The sequence below is a fragment of the Phodopus roborovskii genome, unplaced genomic scaffold, assembly GCF_943737965.1.
Source record: "Phodopus roborovskii unplaced genomic scaffold, PHOROB, whole genome shotgun sequence".
NCBI lineage: Eukaryota > Metazoa > Chordata > Mammalia > Rodentia > Cricetidae > Phodopus > Phodopus roborovskii.
In genome coordinates, this window is record NW_026126418.1 from 45,687,776 (window position 1) to 45,709,448 (window position 21,673).

Here is a 21,673-nt window from a genome sequence, read left to right on the forward strand (position 1 = left end):
TGCCCGAGCTTCAGCTACAATCTCACACTGTTTGTTTGTTTGTTTATCTTGTCTGTTCTAAAGCAGACCAGAGAGCACTTGCTTCTGCTCAATCGCCAACTCAGAAGCCAGCTGTGGGCCAAGACAGAGCCAAGAGATACTGTGCCCTGGCGTTTTCTTGCCCATTTTTAAAAGGTATCTGCTGTGGGTGCCTGGAAGGACTCCAATGTGTACCACATCTCCATTTTTTTCTTTGTGTTTTGTTTGTTTGTATCCAGGATGAAGTGAGGATGAAGTCTTTTTATACTCAGTGATGTTTTGATTCATCCTCTGTAGTGTGGTAAGAAAGCTCCCAAGAACTGCCACCATCGTGCTTGGAAGTCCATCACGCATCCCGCCTCCAACAGTGCCATCATCCCTTAACAGTGAAGCCATCTTATCCCGGGGTTTCCTATGCTTCACAAAGAACATTTGTTATTTAGTGCTAAGATGGGTGGGTGAAGAAGTATCTCTTACTCTGCAGCAATTAATTTATATGACTCAATCACTGGAGCCTTCTAACATCAGTGATAGCACTGAGCTGTAGTCTTGGTTTTGTGTAATATTCAGATGAAAATAACCCCATTCACTTTTATGTTCAGGCTGCATGGGTAAGTTAGGTTTAGCGTTGTTTCTTTTTAATTGGTAATGGCTACCCTAATATTTTGGATCCTGATCTAGGTGGGAAGTGCAGCCATTTGACAGTTAGTCCTTGCAGGAAGAGGCCTGTGCAGGGGGTGGTAGTGTTAAAAAAAAAAATCTTCAACTGACTTTCTGTGATTTAAGCAGTTCTCCCTCCATCCCCACTCCTCTCACACCCTACACCTGGTGCTAAACACCTTCTACAAGTCTGGTCCTTTAATTCCATTACTCATTATAGATGGCCATATCAACTTGGCACAGTTGGCTCAGCTTTGTGCAGTCATTTTTAGGGCACAGGAAGTTTTTGGATGAAGACATGAATGAATAAGTTTGTTTAGTAAAGCAGAGCTGTAGATTGGAAGTTAAAGGTGCAAGAGGTCATTTCCAGGACTCCACAGATAGGGTGCACTCACAGATGATGGGTGGTGGGACAAACCTGAAGAAACAGCCAAGGGTATTCCCAGGGCTCAGGCTAGTTACATTTAGGGACAAGGGATGAATAAAGGAATGTGGAAAGATCTAGAAAGGTGGATCTTCTGTAGGAGAATGTAAAGAAAGCAGCTGCTGCCATCCTACATGTCTCTAAAGTCTCAACAGGGCTTTGCTCTCCTATCCCCCCTCTAACACCCCCACAAGGAGAAGCTAATCTCGGGGACCTGGTGCTGTGGCCCGCTCCTCTTCGCCTACGAGAGGTGTCACCTCCCCGCCACCCCTCCGCCCTCGGTCTCCTGCCCCGCCCTCGGGCGGCTGGCTGGCAGCGGTGCCCGCGGAGGCGCGGCAGGGGCGGGCCCTGTCCCTCGAGGCAGCCCGCGGGGCCAGTGGCAGGAGCGGTGCGTCGCCAGCCGCGGGGGGCGTGGGATGGGGGAGGCGGCGGAGGGGAGCGCCCGCTGCCACTAGAGCCAACCGCGCACTTCCGAAGGGTGTCGCGGCTGCGCTCCCCTCCCGTGCCCCGGGAACTTCAAAGCGGCCCGTGCCTCCCAGTCACCCCGCTGAGCTCAGGGGCCCCGGCTGCCCTGCGCGGCTGCCTGGTGGCCATGACCCAAGCGCGCGACTGTGCACGGAGCCTGGCCCTCCTGCTGGTGGTCCTGACTGCCGAGCTCGCGGCAGGTACTGTGGGTGTCTCTTCTTGGTGCTGGTGGCGGTGGTAGTAGGGGCCGTCTGCGGCTGAGCATGGGTGACAGCAGGTACTCTGAGCCAGGTGGCCGTCCTGTAAGCCAAGGGGGAAGCGTCAGTCGGGCTGAGGGGGCGCAGGGCAGGGCGCAGCGTGGGCACCTGATGTCTGGCAGTTGAAGGGGTGGGTGTACAGGTGTTTGCGGGACCGAATCATCAGGGGAGAAAAAGAAAGAAACAGGGGCGTAGAGTTTAGAGAGAGGGGCCGAGGTGGATGATTAATTTGAGGCCAGTTTGCAGCAGAGGGAGTCGGGGAACGTTTGTAGGTGCTTGCTCTGCTGGGAGCTGGGCGGCACTACTTCACACTGCAGGGACTTGGAGGAGTGCAGGTGCGCTCTGGGGGTGGCTTGAGTGGAGCCCCAGAGAGACGCACAAGGGTGGGCGCATGGTGGTGGTGGAGGAGGAGGAGGAGGTGGCAACTTACTCTTGAGTTTTAGGAGGTGAAATATATTCCGAGGGATGTTGGTACCAATCTAGGGAGGCAGGAAAGGGGGCTTAAGTTTGTGTGGCTTGCAACGCACATTGCTTTCGAGGTAATGGTTTTTACTCAGTTTCCGGAAGGGGGAGGGGGTTATGGCAAGCGTCCCAGCGTTTATAACAGGTCTGTGCTGGGATAGGCTAAATAGAGTCCTGGACCCGAGCTAGAATCCAAACGTTTCTTTTACAGTGTTTACTAGAAACAGGGGCAAAATGCATCTTTGGTAAAAAGAACAATAAATAAATAACAAAAACAAAACAAAACAATTATAGTCTACTCTGACTAGATATCTTTAGCTCTGAAACTATTTGTACATTGCCCTGGATTGCTGAGAACAGGGACAGACTCCTCTCTAACTCAGTCTTTTTAAAATTTCAGCCAAACATTGAAGACATTTGCATATAAAAAACTGGTGTTTTTCCATAGAGCAGTACTTTGTCCGAAGCTGATTTTGATTTTTTTTTTTATACAGATGACAATCTGTTTGACATTAATAGCTATACTCAGGGTGGGTAGTTTTCCTCGTGGTGACATGTGCAAGAGAATGTTTTGAATAGTATGATTGCTGTCATGTACAGATTTCAGATGGCCTCTGAGAATTACCAAGTACAATATTCAACTTAAAAAGCCATAATTGGAAAGAATTAAGCGATAAAATTGGAGGATGAAAACACTCTACCCATCTTTAGGGAAGCAGTTACTCTAATGCAGCCAGAAAGACAATGCGGGGAAGTTGGAGTTTAGAATATTCTTCTGTGGGAGCTGACTGTGGGAAAGTCTTCCTAGAAGATATACGAACACTCTGTGAGTGTGGGACATATATGTATGTTCTTGACAATTGAATAGATTTTAACCCCAAAAATACAAAATCCCAAAAGCAGCCTTCGAAGTATCACAATTTTGATTGGCTACCTGTCAATCTCTAGGTTAACCAACTTATTTTTTTTTTTTATTGGGAGACTAATTTTTAAGACACAGAACCAATAATACTTTTTTATGTATGCTTGAGAGATATGTTTTGTTCTATAATACACTTTTTAGAAAGTTTGAGAAACTAAGGCACACCAAAATAAAAACATATGTTCTTGACAAGTCATGGAAACTTTTGACACTAAAAGGCAATATATATGTACACCCCCCCCACACAATGCAATATATATGTTTTGCTCAAATTTGATTATTTCCTTAAAACTGAAATACCAGAAGAATGCATAATGTGGAACTAATGTGTCAAAATAGTGGCAAACTTGTTAAAGTTGAACTTTTGTAACTAACTTTTCTATCCAATGAAATTATTTCCAGATGTCTTTAGGAAACTTGAAGCCTCTTTGTGTCCCACATCAGCAATGCACATTGTTATCTATTAATAATGGAACAAAACATTATTTGTTCCAGGTTTTATGAAATTCTTTGATTAATTTTTACAGATTTGTTTATTTTTATGTTATGTGCATGGAAATATGCCTCTGTCTGTCTCTGTGTGTGTGTGTGTATGTGTGTGTGTGTGTGTGTGTGTGTGTGTGTAAATACCATGTATTTGCCTGGTGCCTGAGGAGGCCAGAAGAGAGTGTTCCAGGGTGTCCCCTGGAACTGGAATAACATAGATAAGTTTCAAGCCATCTATTACTGGGAATGAACCTGAGGCCTCTGCAAGAGCAGCCTGTGTTTTAGCCACTGAACCATGGCTCCAGGCCCTCTTCAGAGTTTCACCCCAAATTAAATGGTGTTTTAGCCTCTTTTTGTAAGTTATGTTGTTAGTTAACCCTACAGACTATTTAAAAATGTTACTTGACATTGTTGGCACGTTAAATGGTAAGCTGTTCTTGGCATGATGACATAGTGACACGGTGTGACAGAAAGTACCAGCTTCCAAGCTAGCTCTACTGCATGCCAGGTCTAGGCCCTTGTTATTCAAAAAGCATGGTAAAGTAGCTGACCATTCGTGCTTTGGTTGATCCTCTCCAGCATCTCTGTCACCTTTGAGATGCCTAGAGTCACAGAAGACATGACTGTATCTCTTTGAGAATCCCAGAGTCATAACAGCTGGTGGAATGTTAGAAAAAGTACTCACTGGTCTCTACCAGATTGCTTAAAAGGGCTTTTCTGGTCACATGACTTTTAGATACTTGGTTGATGACAAGATGAGACCTCACAGAATTTACAATGCTCCTGTTCATACCAAGCAAAGAATGGGCAAGAGATGTCTTAGGATCCTACAGATCTCTTCGGATCTCTCTTTGGATGTCATGCCATTTCTTTGTCCTTTGGTCATTAAATTTTTATTGAGAGCCCAGAAAGTTCCATGGCATCACTCTCTAAGTACAGAACTAAGTGTGCCCTTTACTAACACATATGGGTGGTGGGGAGGGTACCAGGTAGTAAGATGTTTCCCTCCCAGCAACAGTTAGCAGTTCAGAAAACTCAGAGGCACTTCTGCAAGAGAAATTGAAAATTCCAGGGCTGAGCTTAGAAATGCAAAAGTTGTTGCCACCTTTGTCCTCTTTAGGCACAGTCATTTATTGGTTGATGGGTACAAATGTGGCAAGAGCCTTTCTGGTTCCAATGGAGAATATCTCTGACTTAGGAGAAACTGTGTAGACACCCTTGGGACTTATTTCGCCATCATCTGAACTGTCCAAGGCTTCTTGTCTAGCTTCAAGTTTACAGGGAGACAAATTTGTGAACTCCTCTGGTTCATTTAAGTTATACAAAAATACAAAGAATTAGAAGTGGCAGAGAATAGTTAGTAAGTTAGAGGACATTATTTGAGTCAAGCAATGAACATTTCAGGGGTGAGACAGATTGCAGGGGAATCCAGTCTATGGAGAGGAGGGGCTGCTGGCAGATGGCAGGAGCTAGGCTGTGGATTAAAGGAGTTGATTAATTCAGTTAAGTTTTAAATGCCCATTAGATACTAAAGTGAAGATCTTAAGTAAGAAATTGATTTTAGGGGGTCTGGAGTTCAGAGGACATGTCTGGGATGATGGTAACAACAAAACAAACAAACAAACAAACAAACAAAAAGCCAAAAAACAGAGCCAACCATTTGCAGATAATTTTGAAAGATATGTCAGGTTCTCAAATTTAGTAAATGAAACACAGACCCAGTTAAATTGAGTTTCAGGTAAATGATGAATAAATTTTCAGTCTTCATGTGTTACCAATGTAACACTGGATATATGTGAATTAAAAGTTAGCTGGGTGGTGGTGGTCACATGCCTTTAATCCTAGCACTCCCAGGTGGATCTCAGAGATTTCGATGTTAACTGGTCTACAAATTGAGTTTCAGGACAACCAAGATTGATTGTTATACCTAGAAATCTTATCTCAACACAGACACACACACACACACACACACACACACACACACACACACACCAATTTCTGTGCAACTCTAAGTTAACTGGAAACTCTCTGACTTTAGCTGGTATACCAATGTGAAAGAAATACTGTGATAATAGAAATTCTTGCTGCACATATCCCTGGCATTTTATTGAAAGAACAGTGCAGGCTTATTTTCTGTGTCAGGTCTCTTAGAACTTTTTTTCTGGCTCTGCCTCTGTCCCAAGTTTTGTCTCAGGGTAGGTCACTGTGAGCTCTTTGAACAGGGACTTCCCCTACTTCTGTGTGGCCTAGAGGCAGTTCTAGGTTTTCTGATGTGACTTTGAATATCTCACCATAAAAACCCACACAAAGGAGACAAACATAATCCTACAGGGTCCCTGTTATTTATAGATGCCATTTGAGAGTATTTTCTTTTTGAGTAATCTTTTTTTGTGTGGCTTTTTTCCTTCCTTCCTTCCTTCCTTTTTTTTTTTCTTTCTTCCTTTCCTTCGGGAGATTCTTCCAGGCACTGAAGATTCACCTAAGTCTCTTTTTTCTCAGTGGTGCCTGTACATTGCTTATTGGAAATCAGTAGCTTGTTACAAATCAGAAAGTTAGGGGTTTCAGAACTGGACAAGGAAGGTCATGATTAGGGAGGCTGTTATGCCCTGTAGGACCTGTGCTGTCTAACACATTGTGGCTTGGGGGCATGGTTTAAGAGAACGATTGCAAGCCTTTTGGGAAAGGAGCCAGAGTATAAAAATAGAAGCCAGAGGCCATTTGTCTTCTCCTCTAGCTTAGGCTCCACTAGCTTATGGGCATAGTCGTCATGACTGGTCTCTAATACTCACAGATTCTTAAGTTCCAGATGTACTCTCAGATATAGAAATAGCTTATTGTAATGAATAACAAAGTGAAATTCCAAGTATCAATGAATGATAAACTAAAACAAGAAAGCAAAAATTTTAATAAGAAAGCACATGGCATGTCACAGCTTCTGTCTTCATTTTTTAGGGTTCTTTTGGACCTTTCTGCTGCTTTAGCTTGCTATATATTAAGGTTTTTTTTTTTCTTTTTTCTTTCTTTTTTTTTTTTAAGCCAGTTCTCTAAACTTCAAGGGTTGTCTTAATTTTAAGATAGTGAGATACATTTATAAGTAATATACAAGGGATGTTTTTATTACTTAGGAATACCTAAATATCATCTTGGCTCACACGCCTTCCCATGGTTAAGTGTGGAGACCTAGAAAGGGGCTGGGTGTGGCAGAGCAAAGGAAAACAACTTTCTGTTAGCTGGTGCCTTGAGTCCCAACTGCATGGCAAAACTCCAAAATACTCTACTTTTCTAAACTCTTAATAACTCAATAGTTGATGAATCAATGGAATCATGTGAGAACACTGATACGCCAGACTCCTAGATCCAGACACTTTATCTCTGAAAGGCCATCAAGTGTTTGACAAACAAACACCAGGGAGGAGGCAGATCAAGGGCTCCCCAATACCCCACACATTAGTGCAGCTGTCATGGAAACCCATGAGAAATCCAGGTAACAGTGATGTAAGGAATATGCACTTGATCTGTGGGAAGAGATATCAAGATATCTTCTGTGCTGAAGTAGAGCTTAGCTTTTCTGTACTAGAAAAGAGAAGACAAAGCCATGACTGCATTCTGGAACTTTCTTGTTTTTCAGAGATGGGTCACAAATCTGGGGGTTACCTGGTCCCTGGAATGTGAACAATCCAAGTGTCTTCTTTCCTTTAAGGGTCCAGTAAGCAGGAAATGGAAGAGGGAGATGGATGGGAATGTGAAACAGGCAGGAAGACAGTTTCCCCAGAAGCCCACACTACAGCTTCCCATCCTGCACCTTACTTCCCTGCTCTCATTGGCTAGAGAGGCTCCACGTGTCCTCGTTCTTCGCTTTTCCCCCTCTAAAATCGCTCACCTTTCCTATTATTCACTCTGTCTCTCTGAGAGTAGGCATGCCAGGATATTGTCTCTTTGGAGCTGTTTTAAATTAATCCTCTCAAGAATTCATGGGTGAATCATTCTGCATGACTCAAGAGCTTGCTTATTATTTTTTAAAACAATTTAAATTTGCAGTGACTTATACATCCCAAATTAGAGCAATCTACTTTTTTTTCATTGAACTTTTCACATAGAAAATACCACCAGAATGTTCAAATTTTGAAAGTGAAGCTCATCCCTCTCCCCTCCCCCCATGTCTGGGTTTTTTTTTTTTTTTTTTGTCATCTTAATCTTACGGTAAGGCACTAGGACAGTGATAGGTGCCACGTCTCTGTGTGGTGATTAAAAGTTTTGAACAACTTCATGATTGATTTAAATAAAGATTTTTTTGTGGTCAAAAATAGGACAAGACAAAAATCTAGTCCATCAGGACCTGGAAAATGATAATTCTACTGCAAAATGTTTCATACATGTGTGCTTATCCAAGAGATGGTAATTGAGAGTGGTAATCCAGATTAGAATGGTTTTTAAGAAACAGGCTGTTTTAAAACAGAGCCAGAATATATTAAAAAGTATTAACTCATCACAGCTCACAGTTCTATCTGATGACACTTTCCTGGCCTGCTCTGTGAGATGTGTATTTTTTTTCCTTCTTTTCTACCACCCCCATTATCACTCTTCAAGAGTAAAAAATCAGCTCTGAACATTTGCCTGCTCTCTGAGATATAGTAAGACACTGTTCTCACTTAAGCTCCACTTACAGCCTGCAGTATGTATTTCCAGGAAATAGACAATGCACTAACCCTGGAAGACTGAAAGAATAATTGTAGAATAAGACTTTTTTTTTTTTTGTAGGATAACAAATGTGTACTTGAATGAAATTATTTTAAAAAATCTTCCCTGGGACTGGGTTCTAGCTATGTTTGACTATAAGGCATTACCTTTTTCATGGTGAAGACAGTTGACTTCAGTAAAACAATTGGAACCCTTTAAAGAGTTGATTGTGAATCAAGCTCAACATCCTCTGGGTGTTATTTTTTTTCTTTTCTTTGTTTCTGTGTATGTGTGTGTGTGTGTCTGTGTGTGTATGTGTGTATGTGTTGTAATAACCCTTCATCTGTTGCACATCATCAGGATGCTTCCAAATTGTATTTATGACATGGGGAATTTGAACTCCTCTTTTTCCTTTGGCGAGTCTGACTAGAAGTTTATCAATATAATTAATTTATTTCAAATATACAGCTATTGGTTTTATTTGTTTGTTTTTCACTTTCTCCCAAGTTAATCTACATTATTTCCTTCTGAGCCTCCCTTTGAGTATGATGTATTTATTCTGATCCTCGTTTCTAAAAACGGTATCTTAGGTCAAGTGTTGGCAGCTTTTCCCTAAAGGATCAAGTAGTTCATACTTCTGGCTTCGGGATGAGTGTCCTAAAGTTTCTGTTGCAACTCTCACACTTTGTAGTAATGAAAACACCCACAGACAATATATGCATGGATAGGTGTTGCTGTATTTCAATAAAACTTTATTTATAAAGTACTAAGACCATAGCGTCATAGTTTGCTGATGCTTTTTTCAGTCATTCAGTCATGACCTTTGTTCTTTTCTAACATAAGTATTTCAAGTTCTGTGTTTTCAGTTCCAAAGCCACTTCAGCTCACCCATTCAGTGTAATCTGTAGTGCTTCCATTTTGGTTGAATTCAAAATATTTTCTCGGTAATTTTGTGGGGCCAATATGGAATATTATTGTTTAAATTTACAATCTTAAAGACTTTTTAAAATTAAATTCTAGTTTAACTCCAGTGTTCATTAAAAAGTCTACAACTTGTATGATTTATGTGATTTTGAATTTATATTTGTTTTATAGCTCAGCATGTGCCTGACCTAGAGGATATGTAGGAGAGGATTCAAGGGCTTCATGGTCTGAGTATCTGTTAGCTCATGCTGCTTGATAGTGCTAGTCAAACCTGGTGCATCTTACTAAATTTTTGTAATCATGATCTTTTAGCTACAGAAGGAGAGTTGATTGAATTCTCTACTTTACCTGTGGGTTGTCTGTTTATATCTTTACCAGTTTTGCTTTCTGGAGTTCAAATTTTCTTATTGGATTCATGCGCATATAGGATTATTATGCCCCATTTCCAAGAATATTTTTTTTAAAACAGTTTTATGCATATGGGTATTTTCAGTGTTTGTGTCCATGTAGCACATATATGCCTGGTGCCCATGGAGGTCAGAAGAGGGCGTCAGATTCCTTGGACTGGGAGTTATGAATGATTGTAAGCCATTATGTGGGTGCTGTCAATTGAACTCAGGTCATCTGAAAGAGCAGCCAGTGCTATTAACTACTGAGCTGTCTCGCTAGCCCATATTATGTTTTTTTTTTTTTTTTTTTTTTTTTTTATTTTTATACACATTGGGAAGTCTGATTTATCTGAGGTGACTTTTTAAAATGACACATTTCTCTTCATTACTGGTAATAATATTGCTTGCTTTGAAGTCTCTCCTGTCAATGCAGTTCTTCTAAGATTCTTATAGTCAATATTTTTAGATCTATTAAAAAAACTACTATGATAGATATTATAACTTTCTAGGGCCAATCTACATTTTACAGATTTTTTCCATTTTCTTATTAGCTTACATATGGTTTTGTATTTAAGTTGACTTTTATTTGTAGCACACATATAGGTGAGTCTTCTTTATCAACTTTTACATACTTGCCTTTTAACCAAGATGTATAGAACATACACATCAAATGTGTTTATCAGTATGGTCGTATTTAAAGCTGCCCATTTTTTAACTGTTAATTTCCTTTTTCTCTTGCCTTCAACTGATATTTTGAACCAAATACAGGCATTATATATTATTTCCACTATTAATTTATAAGCCACAACTCTTTGTTTTGGTGTTGGCCTCAAAATTCTTTAAATTATCAGAATTTAAGAATGTCATCATGTACATATCTTTGTCTTTGTGCCATTAATACCATCCATTCTTCTTTGAAATAGCTTATAAATCATCAAATACATTGGAGAATAGTAGCTTTAAACATTTGCTTGTGTTTAAATAAATTAACAAGTGAGAGGTACTTTCCATTTACCTGTTTATTTATTTATTTTTCAATCAATTAGATCATTTTGCTTTAGTCTGAACAATTTCCTTCCCCATTATTTGGTACTTGCACTCTGACGAAATAATTGTAGTTTGCTTTTATTTGCATAAAGTTGTTATTTTACTTTCCCATCATCCTCTAACTTATTACCTAACTTTTCCACCTTAAAATATAAAAATTAAATAGCTTTATGATTCCTAGTCATCTACTTTCTAACTTCATTTTTATTACTGGTTGTTATTATTTTTGCCACATGCTGACCTGTTTGTTCACACCTCTTTCTATTAATACTTGTAGTTTTTATGTGTTTCTAAGTAACTCATAGACAGCAGCCCACTTCCTTCTAAATACTTCAGCATGCATATTGTACATAGTTAAATATTTGTTCAAAATTTTCTCCTTTGATCAAATATTTATATGTGATATTCTTGTGTATTCATTTTGAGAAATGCAGTCACCTAGTCTTTAATAGTTATTAATGATTAACTTCACTATGGTGGACTGACTGTCTCATGTTCTTCTCTACTCATTCCTTAATGCTCCGCTGCCAGAGACATCTGTTATTTCTTCTTCTTTTGTTTCTGTAGATATGTTTTGGTTATTTCAATTCTGTTTTATACCTGCTAATTAGGTTAGTTTGTTGGTAGTTTTGTTTGAATTGTGGATATTTTTACTGACATAATTGTGTTAAAACTTTCCCATTATGTTGAGTAATTATTTTTTCTTTAGTTCTTTCATAAACAATAGTACTATTATTTCTCATTTATTTATTTATTATTTAGTTTTTGCTAATGCTGTTGTTTTCTTATTGTTCTCTCATAATTATCACAACCAAAGCCTCTCCACCCTTCTCTCCTCCCACTCCCTCCACCTCCCTTCTCCCCTAGATTTACTCCTCCTCATTTTGCTTAAAAAAAAAAAAAGGACATCACGATTATCAACTGAACATGGCATAAGAAATTACAATAAGACTAGGCACAAACCCTTATATCAAGATGGCATGGATGAGCAACCCAGTAGGAGGAAAAGGGTCCCAATCCCATGCAAAAGAATCATAGATAATCCCTGACTCCAAATCCCACTGTTATGAGTTCCACAAGAATATCAAACTACACAACCATAACATATATGCAGAGGACCTAGGTCAGACCCATGCAGCCTCCCTGATTGTTATTCAGTATCTATGAGTCCTATGAGCCTTGCTTAGATGACTCTGTGTGCCATATTCACCTGGTGTTCTTGATCTCTCTGGATCCCACAATCCTTCCTCCTCCCTTCTTCAAGGTTCAGTTCCCCTGGCTCTGCCTAGAGTTTGGCCTTGGGTCTGTGCATCTGCTCCCATTAGTTGCTGGATGGTGCCTAACGGCTGACAATTGGACTAGGCACCAATCTATGAGTTTATGATTAGGAACCATCTCATTATGGGGGTCTCTCTCTCCCTCTCCTTTCCTCCCTCGTCTCTCTCTCTCTCTCTCTCTCTCTCTCTCTCTTTCTCTCTCTCCCTCTCTCTGTGCCCATCTTGTTTGGTTCTATCCTAGGTCTCTGGAATGTGCAGCCTATGGTTATCTGGTTGCTTGCCATCTAGGCATTGTCAGGTGTGGGCTCCTACTCATAGCATGGGTCTTAAGTTGTGCCAGTCATTTGTTGACCACTCCTACAAGTCCTGTTTCACCATTTCCCTAGATCATTTTGTAGACAGACAAATTGTAGGTTGACAGTATTGTGGCTGGGTTCGTGTCCACCATGGGGACAAGGGCCAGTTTAGGTTCTGAATTCCATTACTAGGAGTCTCTGCTAGGGTCACTCTCAGATTCCAGAGAGTTTCCACAACAGTAGGTTTCCACACCACCTCCTAAGTTTCTCTGAGTTCCCCCAATTCCATTAGTCTCCTCCCATCCCCCCACCCATGCCTCCTGTCCCCATTCTCACCTTCCTGGAGTCCACCCCCCCCAAAAAAATAATCTATCCTTTTCCATTCCCAGGGAAGTTTATGCATCCACTCTGTTTCTAGGTCTGCATATTATAGCAGCTAATTTTCACTTATGAGTGAGTACATACCATATTTGCCTTTCTGGGTCTTGATTACCTCACTCAGGATGATTTTTTTAGTTCTGTCCATTTGCCTGTAAATTTCAAGATGTCATTTTTTTTTTAAAAAATAGCTGAATAATACTGCATTGAGTAAATGTAGCATATCTTCTTTATCCATTCTTCAGTTGAAGGACATCTAGGTTGTTTCCAGGTTCTGGCTATTACAAATAAAACTGCTATGAACATAGTTGAGTAAGTGTCCTTGTTGTATGTGTGTGCATCCTCTGAGTATATGCTCAAAAGTGGTATTGCTGGGTCTTGAGGTAGATCAATTCCCAATTTTCTGAGAAACCCCTGTATTGATTTCCATAGTGGCTGTAGAGTTTGCACTCCCACCAGCAATGAAGGAGTGTTCATCTTGTCCACATCCTCTCCAGCATGAACTGTTGTTATTATAATTTTTCTATGTTAAAACCTTCCTTTTTAATTGGACAGAAAAGATGTTATGGGGTATCCTTCTGTATGCTGCAAATATGTGTTGCTTTTATTGGTTGATGAATAAAGTTGTTTTGACCAATGGCCAAGTAGAATATAGCTAGGTGGGAAATCCAAACAGAGTTATGGAGAGAAAAAAGGCAGAGTGAGGAGGATGCCATGGAGCTTCTGTAGAAGTAAGATGCCAGAACATTACTGGTAAGCCACAGCAACATGGTGATACACAGATTAGTAAATATGGGCTAATTTAATTGTGAGTGGTAGTCAGTAATATGCCTGAGCCATTGGCCAAACAATTATAATAAATTTTAAGCCTCAGAATGATTTTTTAATAAACAGCTGTGGGGACTGGTAGGCCAGAGAGAAACTGGTCCAGGGGACTAGGTGGGATGAGAAACCTCTAGCTACAGTGGTCACGCGTGTTTTTATCTTAACCATTCTAACAGGTGTAAAATGGAATGACAAAGTACTTTTGATTTGCATTTTCCTGATGACTAAGGCTATTATCATTTCTTTAAGTGTTTATCAGCCATGTGAGATTCCTCTGTTGATAATCTCCATTTAGATCTGTACTTCTATTTTTTTTTTTTTTAATTTGGATTATTTGGTTTGTTGATGTCTAGTTTTTTGAGTCTTTATATAGTTTGGATATTAGTTCTCTGTCACATGTGGACTTAGTTATTGCGGTAAATAAGGATCAGGATAAACAAATAGATGTTTATTCAGGGAGAAATAACTTACAACCTAGACAGATGAACACCAGGAAATTCAACCCGATCCTCTCCTGTCCGAGTCACGCCAGAAAGAGAGAGCGCCTTCCTGGCCCCCTCCGACCTCCTTCCTCAGGTCACCTCCGCCCATCGCTCCACCCCCAATGGGCGTGGTCAGTGCTACAGAAGGACTATCTCACTACAATTCCCCTTTTAGTCTAAAGAAAAGATTTAGGCTTAATACAAAACTATATATAAAACAGTGAATAACAAGTGTGCTCTAAGAAAAGGAAAATCGAGAACAAAATGACCTACATATCTAGTCCTAGGGTGAGGGCATAATGGAGTTTACAATAGAGTTGTCCTAAGCTGGAAAACGTAAGTCTAGTACCTAATATATCTAACTAGGAAGAGAGAATAATAGTTGTGATAGTTTAATCTTCAACCTCATCAAGACCTGAGAAGGAAATTAACAATACTAGAGTAGACAGGAAATGCGGATGGACAACTTCCAAAAGGTGCAGCAAGGACAGAAACAGCAAGCCACCTGAACAGTCACCCTAGGTCTCACAGCGACGTTGGTACACCCAGATTTGGCTAAGGCCAAGAGAACTTGACAGACCACAACAACAGCAGGGAAATAGAATGGCTGTCTTACCCTGACTTGGCAAGGTCAAGCAGTCTTCTATATTTGTCTCCTGCAAGCACATAGGACTGCATGTCCAAATCAGTGGTCAAGGTGGGGGCAATTCTATGCCCAACAGGCCATTAGCTGAGGCGAGATTGAACTCCAGCAGGAGCAACAACAGTGTCCAACATATTTTCGGGAAAGTGCACGGTGCTGTCAGGAACAACAGTGTCTCATGTCAATGGAGTACTAATATTAAAACATTTAAATGCCATGTTCTGCATGTCTATGAAGTGATTGAAGATTAAGCATCTATATCTGACTAATGTCATAGGTACAGGAAATGTGAGTGAAGATAATCTGTAATACTCGGGAACTTAGCTAAAAAGACTGATTAAAACTTTCCTGAGTAAAGCAGGAACAAATACTTAAACAATATAACTATTTACATATACCTACATGTAAATCCCTAAAATAGAGGTAGAGTATAAGTGTCAAGACAAGAGGTAGAACTATAAAGGGCAGCAAGATAAATATCCCAAATTGTATCAATATACAAAATGTCTTGAATACAGGAAAAGTATACATACATAGAATATAATAAAAAATAATGTGCATAAAATATTATAAGTGGAAACATTTAACACAATATAACAAAATATAAACTTAATTTTACATAGCTTACCACATAAGAATACACAACAATGTAAGCTGTAAAATACTATCTCATTCTTACTCAAATTCTCAAGAAAATAGGCTAATCTACCTATATCCCATCTAAACCATACCTTTACCAACCATTCCCTATTCCTGTCTAAAAGATAAACCCGAGTGTAAGCATCACCCAATCCCAAATAACTAAAACCAACCCAAAGACGACTATTATCCCAAAATTCCAAGGGTAGGGAAAGGGGGCGTAGTCATATTAAGATTTTCTTCAAATCTTGCTAAATGTTAATGGACTAAATAGTGTTAACTGTGATTCTTATTTGATAACTGTTATGTGATATATTTTGCTATGTCAAGGTTAAAACCCTTCTTTTTATTTAGACAGAAAAGAGGAGATGATGGGAGATGTCATTCTGTATATGTTTCTCATACTGGTTAATAATAAAGCACTGTTGGCCAATAGGAATGGAAGATAGGAGGGACTAGGAGACAAGGAGGAAATAGGAAGTAGGAAGGAGGAGTCAAGATGGAGAGTCTGAAGAAAGCAGTGTGCCGGCCGGCTCCCCGGTAAGAGAAAAACATAGATCAGCAGAAATGGGTTAATAATTAAGACAGAGCTAGCCGATAAGAAACTAGTAACTGGCCAACAGTATAATATCTAATACAGAGTCTCTGTGTGTTATTTGGGGCTGGCGCAGCAGCGGGACAACACAGGGCGGCGGCAGGCGGAAAAACTGTACTCCTTACACTTAGTGGAGATATTTTTCCATTCTGTAGGATGCCATTTTGTCCTATTGAAGGTTTCCTTTGTCTTACAGAAGCTTTTCAGTTTCATGAGGTCCCATTTACTAATTGTTGATCTTAGTGTCTGTACTATTGATGTTTTGTTCAGGGAGTTTTCTCCTGTGTCAATGAGTTCAAGGCTATTCCCCACTTTCACTCCTATCAGGTTCAGTTTACCTAGTTTTATATTGAGGTCTTTGATCCACTTAGACTTCAGTTTTGTGCAGGTTGATAGATACAGATCCATTTGCACTCTTCTACTTGTATGTCGAGCGCTATCGCCTTGCCTGAAAGAACGACGCTCAACAACAGGATTCTTCTGCAGCTATGTTTATTGCGCGGCTCATTACAGCAAGTTGAGGGAAGACCCCGAGGAGGAAAAAGGGCTCTGTTTATATATGCTCAGAGGAGTCGTGTCGTGTTACTGACAGGTGCAGCCCACAACGGTCACCCCATGACGTGGATCGCGCATCCGCGCCTTGCTGGCTTATGGACAGGAAACCGGCGCCATCTTCGGGAATGGCACCAGTGGCTCTCTACACTTGTAGACATCCAGTTAGAGCAGCACCATTCGTTGAGGATGCTACATTTTCCCCATTGTGTATTTCTGGCTTCGTTATAAAAAAAATATCAGGTGTTCATAGGTGTGCTGGTTCACATCTTGGTCTTCAATTTGATTGCATTGATCCCCCTGTATGTTTTTAATACAATACCATATGGTTTTTTATTACTATAGCCCTGTAGTACACCTTGAAGCCAGGGGTGGTGATACCACCAGAAGTTCTTTTATTGTACAAGATTGTTTTAGCTATCCTGGGTTTTTGTTTTTCCATATGAAGTTGAGTATTGCCTTTCAAAGTCTGTAAAGAATCTGTTGGAATTTTAATGGGTATTGTGTTGAATCTGTAGATTGCTTTTGGTAAGATTGCCATTTTTACTACGTTAATCCTACTGTTATGTGAGCATGGGTGATCTTTCCATTTTCTGATGTCTTCTTCAATTTCTTTCTTGAAAGACCTGAAGTTTTTATTAAACAAGTCTTTCACTTGCTTGGTTAGCATTACCCCAGGATATTTCATATTATTTGTGGCTATTGTTAAGGGTGTTGTTTCTCTGATTTCTTCCTCAGTTCTTTCGTCATTTGTATATAGGAGGGCTATATTTTGTTGTTGTTCTTAATCTTGTGTTCTGTCACTTCATTAAAGGTGTTTATCAGCTGTAGGAGTTCCCTGATAGAATTTTTGGAATTGCTTATATATGCTATCATGTCATCTGCAAATAACAATACTTTGACTTCATCCTTTCAAATTTGTATTCCTTTGATCTCCTTCGGTTGTCTTGTTGCTCTAGCTAGAACTTGAAGTACTATAATGAATAGATAGGGAAAGAGTGGACAGCTTTGTCTTGTTCCTGATTTTAGTGGACTTTAATTTGATGTTGGTTGTGGACTTGCTGTAAATCACCTTTGTCAGGTTTAGGCATGTCTTTTTATTCCATAATCTCTCCAGGAGTTTTATCATGGAAGGATATCAAATTTTGTCAAAGACTTTTTAAGTGTCTAATGAGACGATAACGTGTGGGTTTTTTTTTTCCAGTTTGTTTATATGTTGGATTACTTTGCCTGATACTCATATGTTGAAACCATCCCTGCATCTCTGGGATGGAACCTACTTGATCATGTTGAACGATTTTTTTCTTTTTTGTGATGTGTTCTTGGATTTTGTTTGTGAGTATTTTATTGAGTATTTTTGTGTCTATGTTCATGACAAAAATTAGTCTGTAATTCTTTCTTCATTGAGTCTTTGTGTAGTTCAGGTATCAAGGTGACTGTGGCCTCATAAAATGAATTTGATAATGTTGCTTCAGTTTCTATTTTGTGGGATATTTTGAGAAGTATTGGTGTTAGCTGTTCTTCAAAAGTCTGGTAGAATTGTGATAAAACCATCTGATTCTGGACCTTTTCAGGTTGGGTGATTTTTGGGCCTTTGAACTGTAATTCTTCTCCTTCTTCTATATTTACATCAACTAAAATCATTTTGTGAAACAGTTTCAGATATGATAACTGTGATGAAAGTCTATGATGAAGAAAATGAATGAACCAATGTGCTAATTCAGCAGAAACAAATTTTAGATACCAATAACAGGAGATAAAGACAATCTTTGATGTGTTACACATCAGCAGATTTGGTATAGCCAAAAAAGGTATCATAAATTTGAAGATAGAAATTACTCTAACTTAATGCAATTATACTATTTTAAAATTATTATACTAAAACAAAAAGTATCAAGGGACAGAGAGGAAAATGTACCAAGAAGTAAAATAGGACATCCAAGGTGCCAGGCAGTACTAAATGTCATACATGTGTAAATAGGATAGCAGAGGGGCTGGAGAGATGTCTCAGAGGTTAAGCATACTGACTGTTCTTCCAGAGGTCCTGAGTTCAATTTCCAGCAACCACATACTGACTCACAACCATCTATAATGAGATCTGGTATCCTCATCAGGCCTGCAGACAGAACACTGCATGCATAATAAATAAATAAATCTTTAAAAAAATAGGATAGAAGGAATATCAGTTAATGATTTTTCAGATGTAATGAAAATTACAGACTTCAAATTACTAATCACAGAAACTCAAGAAACAAAACAGAATGGCAAGCATCTTTTCCTTCCTTAACCTACTTTATTGGCTATCTCATATTTTAATTTGTGAGATTCAGAAAAACCTGAATAAAATAGAAATGTAGAAAATTTATCATGCACTATAATTAGAAACTAGGAAAGTCCATATGAAGAAAATGGAGGACAGTCACATTAGAGAATTAACAGCACAACTGGAAGTCCTAGAACAACAAGTCTCATATAATAATAGCAAATAAAACCTGTTGTGGCTTAGATCTGAAGTGTACCTCTAAAACTTTGTTCTCAGCTGGTGGTGCTATTGTAAGGTGATTGGATGTTGAAGATATTGACATAGTGAATGGATTAAAGCCTTGATGGGTTTACAGTTGAAAGGATTATAGAGATGTGTTGGAACTGAAGGAAGATTACGGGTGGATTAAGTGGATCACCAGGAGTGTGCCATTGAAAGGCTTAGGTTCTACTGGATTTGTTCATTCTTCTTGGCTGCCAGAAAGGACTCTTCTCTTTTGCCATGACTTTTCCTTGTGACAGACCTACACAATGAATCCAGATGACCATTTACAAAAACCTCTGAAATGATGAGACAATATAAATTGTTCCTCACTTAAGTGTTATTAGTAACCAAGGCACATGTCAGAAATGATATGTTACAAGGGCAAACTCCACAATAATGAAAGCTTACATTCACCAAGAAGATATGTAATCTTAAATACATATGCAACCAGTGATGAAGCTTCCAATGCATGTAGAACTAAAATGCTGGTAGAACTAAAAGGGGAATGTAAAGATTTAGGATTCTCAAAGTGTCAGCATGACTAAAACACCCAACTAAGCAAAGCTCAGCATCAACAACACATGATGTTATGTTCTAAAATAGAGAAGAATTTAAAAAATAAACAAATAAAACCGAATTTGTTATTCACAGGCCTGATTCTTAAGACATTTTTGTAAGTATTTTAAAGGGAAAAATAAGCATTATATCAGACAGAATATTGGCTATGCACCAGTAAATAAAGATCTATAGGGATGGTAAAAATGAAGAATGATATAAAATACATTTTCCTTTAAGTATAAACATTCAAAATGTCATTGAAACTTTAATGCAAAAATAGCATGACTTTATAGCATGTGCATAGGTAAACATATGATAGCCTTAGAACAAATAGGAAAGGGGATTAGAAGCTTACAAATTTACATTCCCTAAACCACATGGAAAACATTATAGTATTATTTGAAGATATGCAAAGTATAAAATACTGTGATTTGGAATGTATACTGTTTAAACAGAGCAACTGAAAATATTTTAAAGGAAAAATAAATTAAACCCAGTAATGCAAATAAATAAGCCTCCCAAAATTGAAGTAATGGAATGATTGACAAATGAGGTAACTAAAGATGCCCAGACAAACTACCAAGTAGGAATATATTCTGACTCATAAATCCCTGATATAATCCTTATACTTAATTTTGATTTTAGGAATTTTTTTCAGGTCAAGTAGCCAATATACAACCATCAGACTAATAAACTTTAAATACAAGTAGACTTTTCTTACTTTTTGGACTCATTATTAGCTGATAATAAATTTATGTAATCAGTAATAAACAGAAAAGACACCAGAACCAGATATAAACACAGAAAGCAATTAGCAAGATATTAGCTCTTAATTCAGTCATATCATCATCCACTAAATATAAATGGTTTAAATAAAACAATTTAAAAACTAAGAGCATCAGAGTGTATAAAATGCAATACTTGACTGTTTATTTTCTATACAAATGTACTTTGAATTTAAGAAATACACTTTAAATATAAAGAACAAATAGGTTAAAAGTGTGAAAAATTCATTTCATGGAAACACTAATCATAAGAAAGCTGAAGTGGCTATAGTAGTAACAAATACTGTACATTTTATTAATTGGGATGTTACATGGGATAATTCCATAATCATTAAGGGATATCCTTGTCAAGAATATGTAATAATCTTAAATGTGTGTGCACCTAACTATGGAGCTTAAAAAGCAGGATAAAACATTGGTTGAACTAAAAGTTCATGCACACAAACCCATGATGCTCAACATCCTCTGTCAAAGATTTCAACTCCTACAATTTTAGAAAGATGTTTGTTCTCTATAAATATTTCCAGTGTAGAAGTGGTAAGAGCACCTTCCATTCATAGAACCAACATTACTTGTGTCTTAGTCAGGGTTTGTATTGCTGTGATGGAACACCATTACCAAAAAAGCAAGTTGGGAATGAAAGGACTTATTATGGCTTATACTTTCAGATCACAGTTCATTGTTGGAGGAAATCAGAACAGTAACCCAAGCACTGCTGGAACCTGGAGGAAGGAGCTAATGCAAAGGCCATGGAAGAGTGCTGCTTAATTACTTGCTCCGCGTGGCTTGCTCAGCTGCTTTTTATAGAATCCAGGACCAACAGCCCAGGGATGGCATTATCCACAATGGGCTGGAACCTCCCCCATCAATCACTAATTGAAATTACATTACAGGTGGATCTCATGGAGGCATTTCCTAGCTGAGGTTCATTTCTCTCTGATGACTCTAGCTTGTGTTGAGTTGACACACAAAACCAGCCAGTAAAACTCAGAAGCCAAAGCAAAAGAAAATGTCAGACAAATATTTCTCATAAAAATGCAGGATCTTAAAAAAGATGCTATCAAAGTTAATGACAATATAATAGTAGGGCATTAGGTTATAATAAAGTGAGATTTACCTTGGGAATGACATGTCTGTTGCTACATTTAAAAACATAATCTTGCAAGTCATCATTTCAGTAACTATAGAAGAAAACCACGAGAGATCAATAAACATCTAAAATCCAAATGACAATGTTCAGCTACTAAACACTGTTGAGAGAAGTTAAAGAACTAAATAAATGAACTTATTTGTTGTATGCACATACTGGTAGGCTTGCTTATAAATGTTTTGATTTGTTTCTGTTTTGTTGAGAGAGGTTCTCTGTATGTTGCCAAACTAGTCTC

The 21,673-nt window shown here is 38.7% G+C and overlaps 1 protein-coding gene across 2 annotated transcripts in view; it reads left to right on the forward strand.

Moving 5' to 3' along the window:
- Positions 1-1,681: 1,681 nt before the first annotated feature.
- Acvr1c (activin A receptor type 1C) overlaps positions 1,682-21,673 on the forward strand; it is an 84,102-nt gene continuing 64,110 nt past the window's right edge. For both annotated transcript variants that reach the window (XM_051184661.1, XM_051184662.1), the window contains exon 1: positions 1,682-1,767. In XM_051184661.1, the coding sequence (XP_051040618.1) occupies positions 1,695-1,767 (73 nt within the window). In that variant the 5' untranslated portion in view covers positions 1,682-1,694. The remainder of the gene's footprint in view (positions 1,768-21,673) is intronic.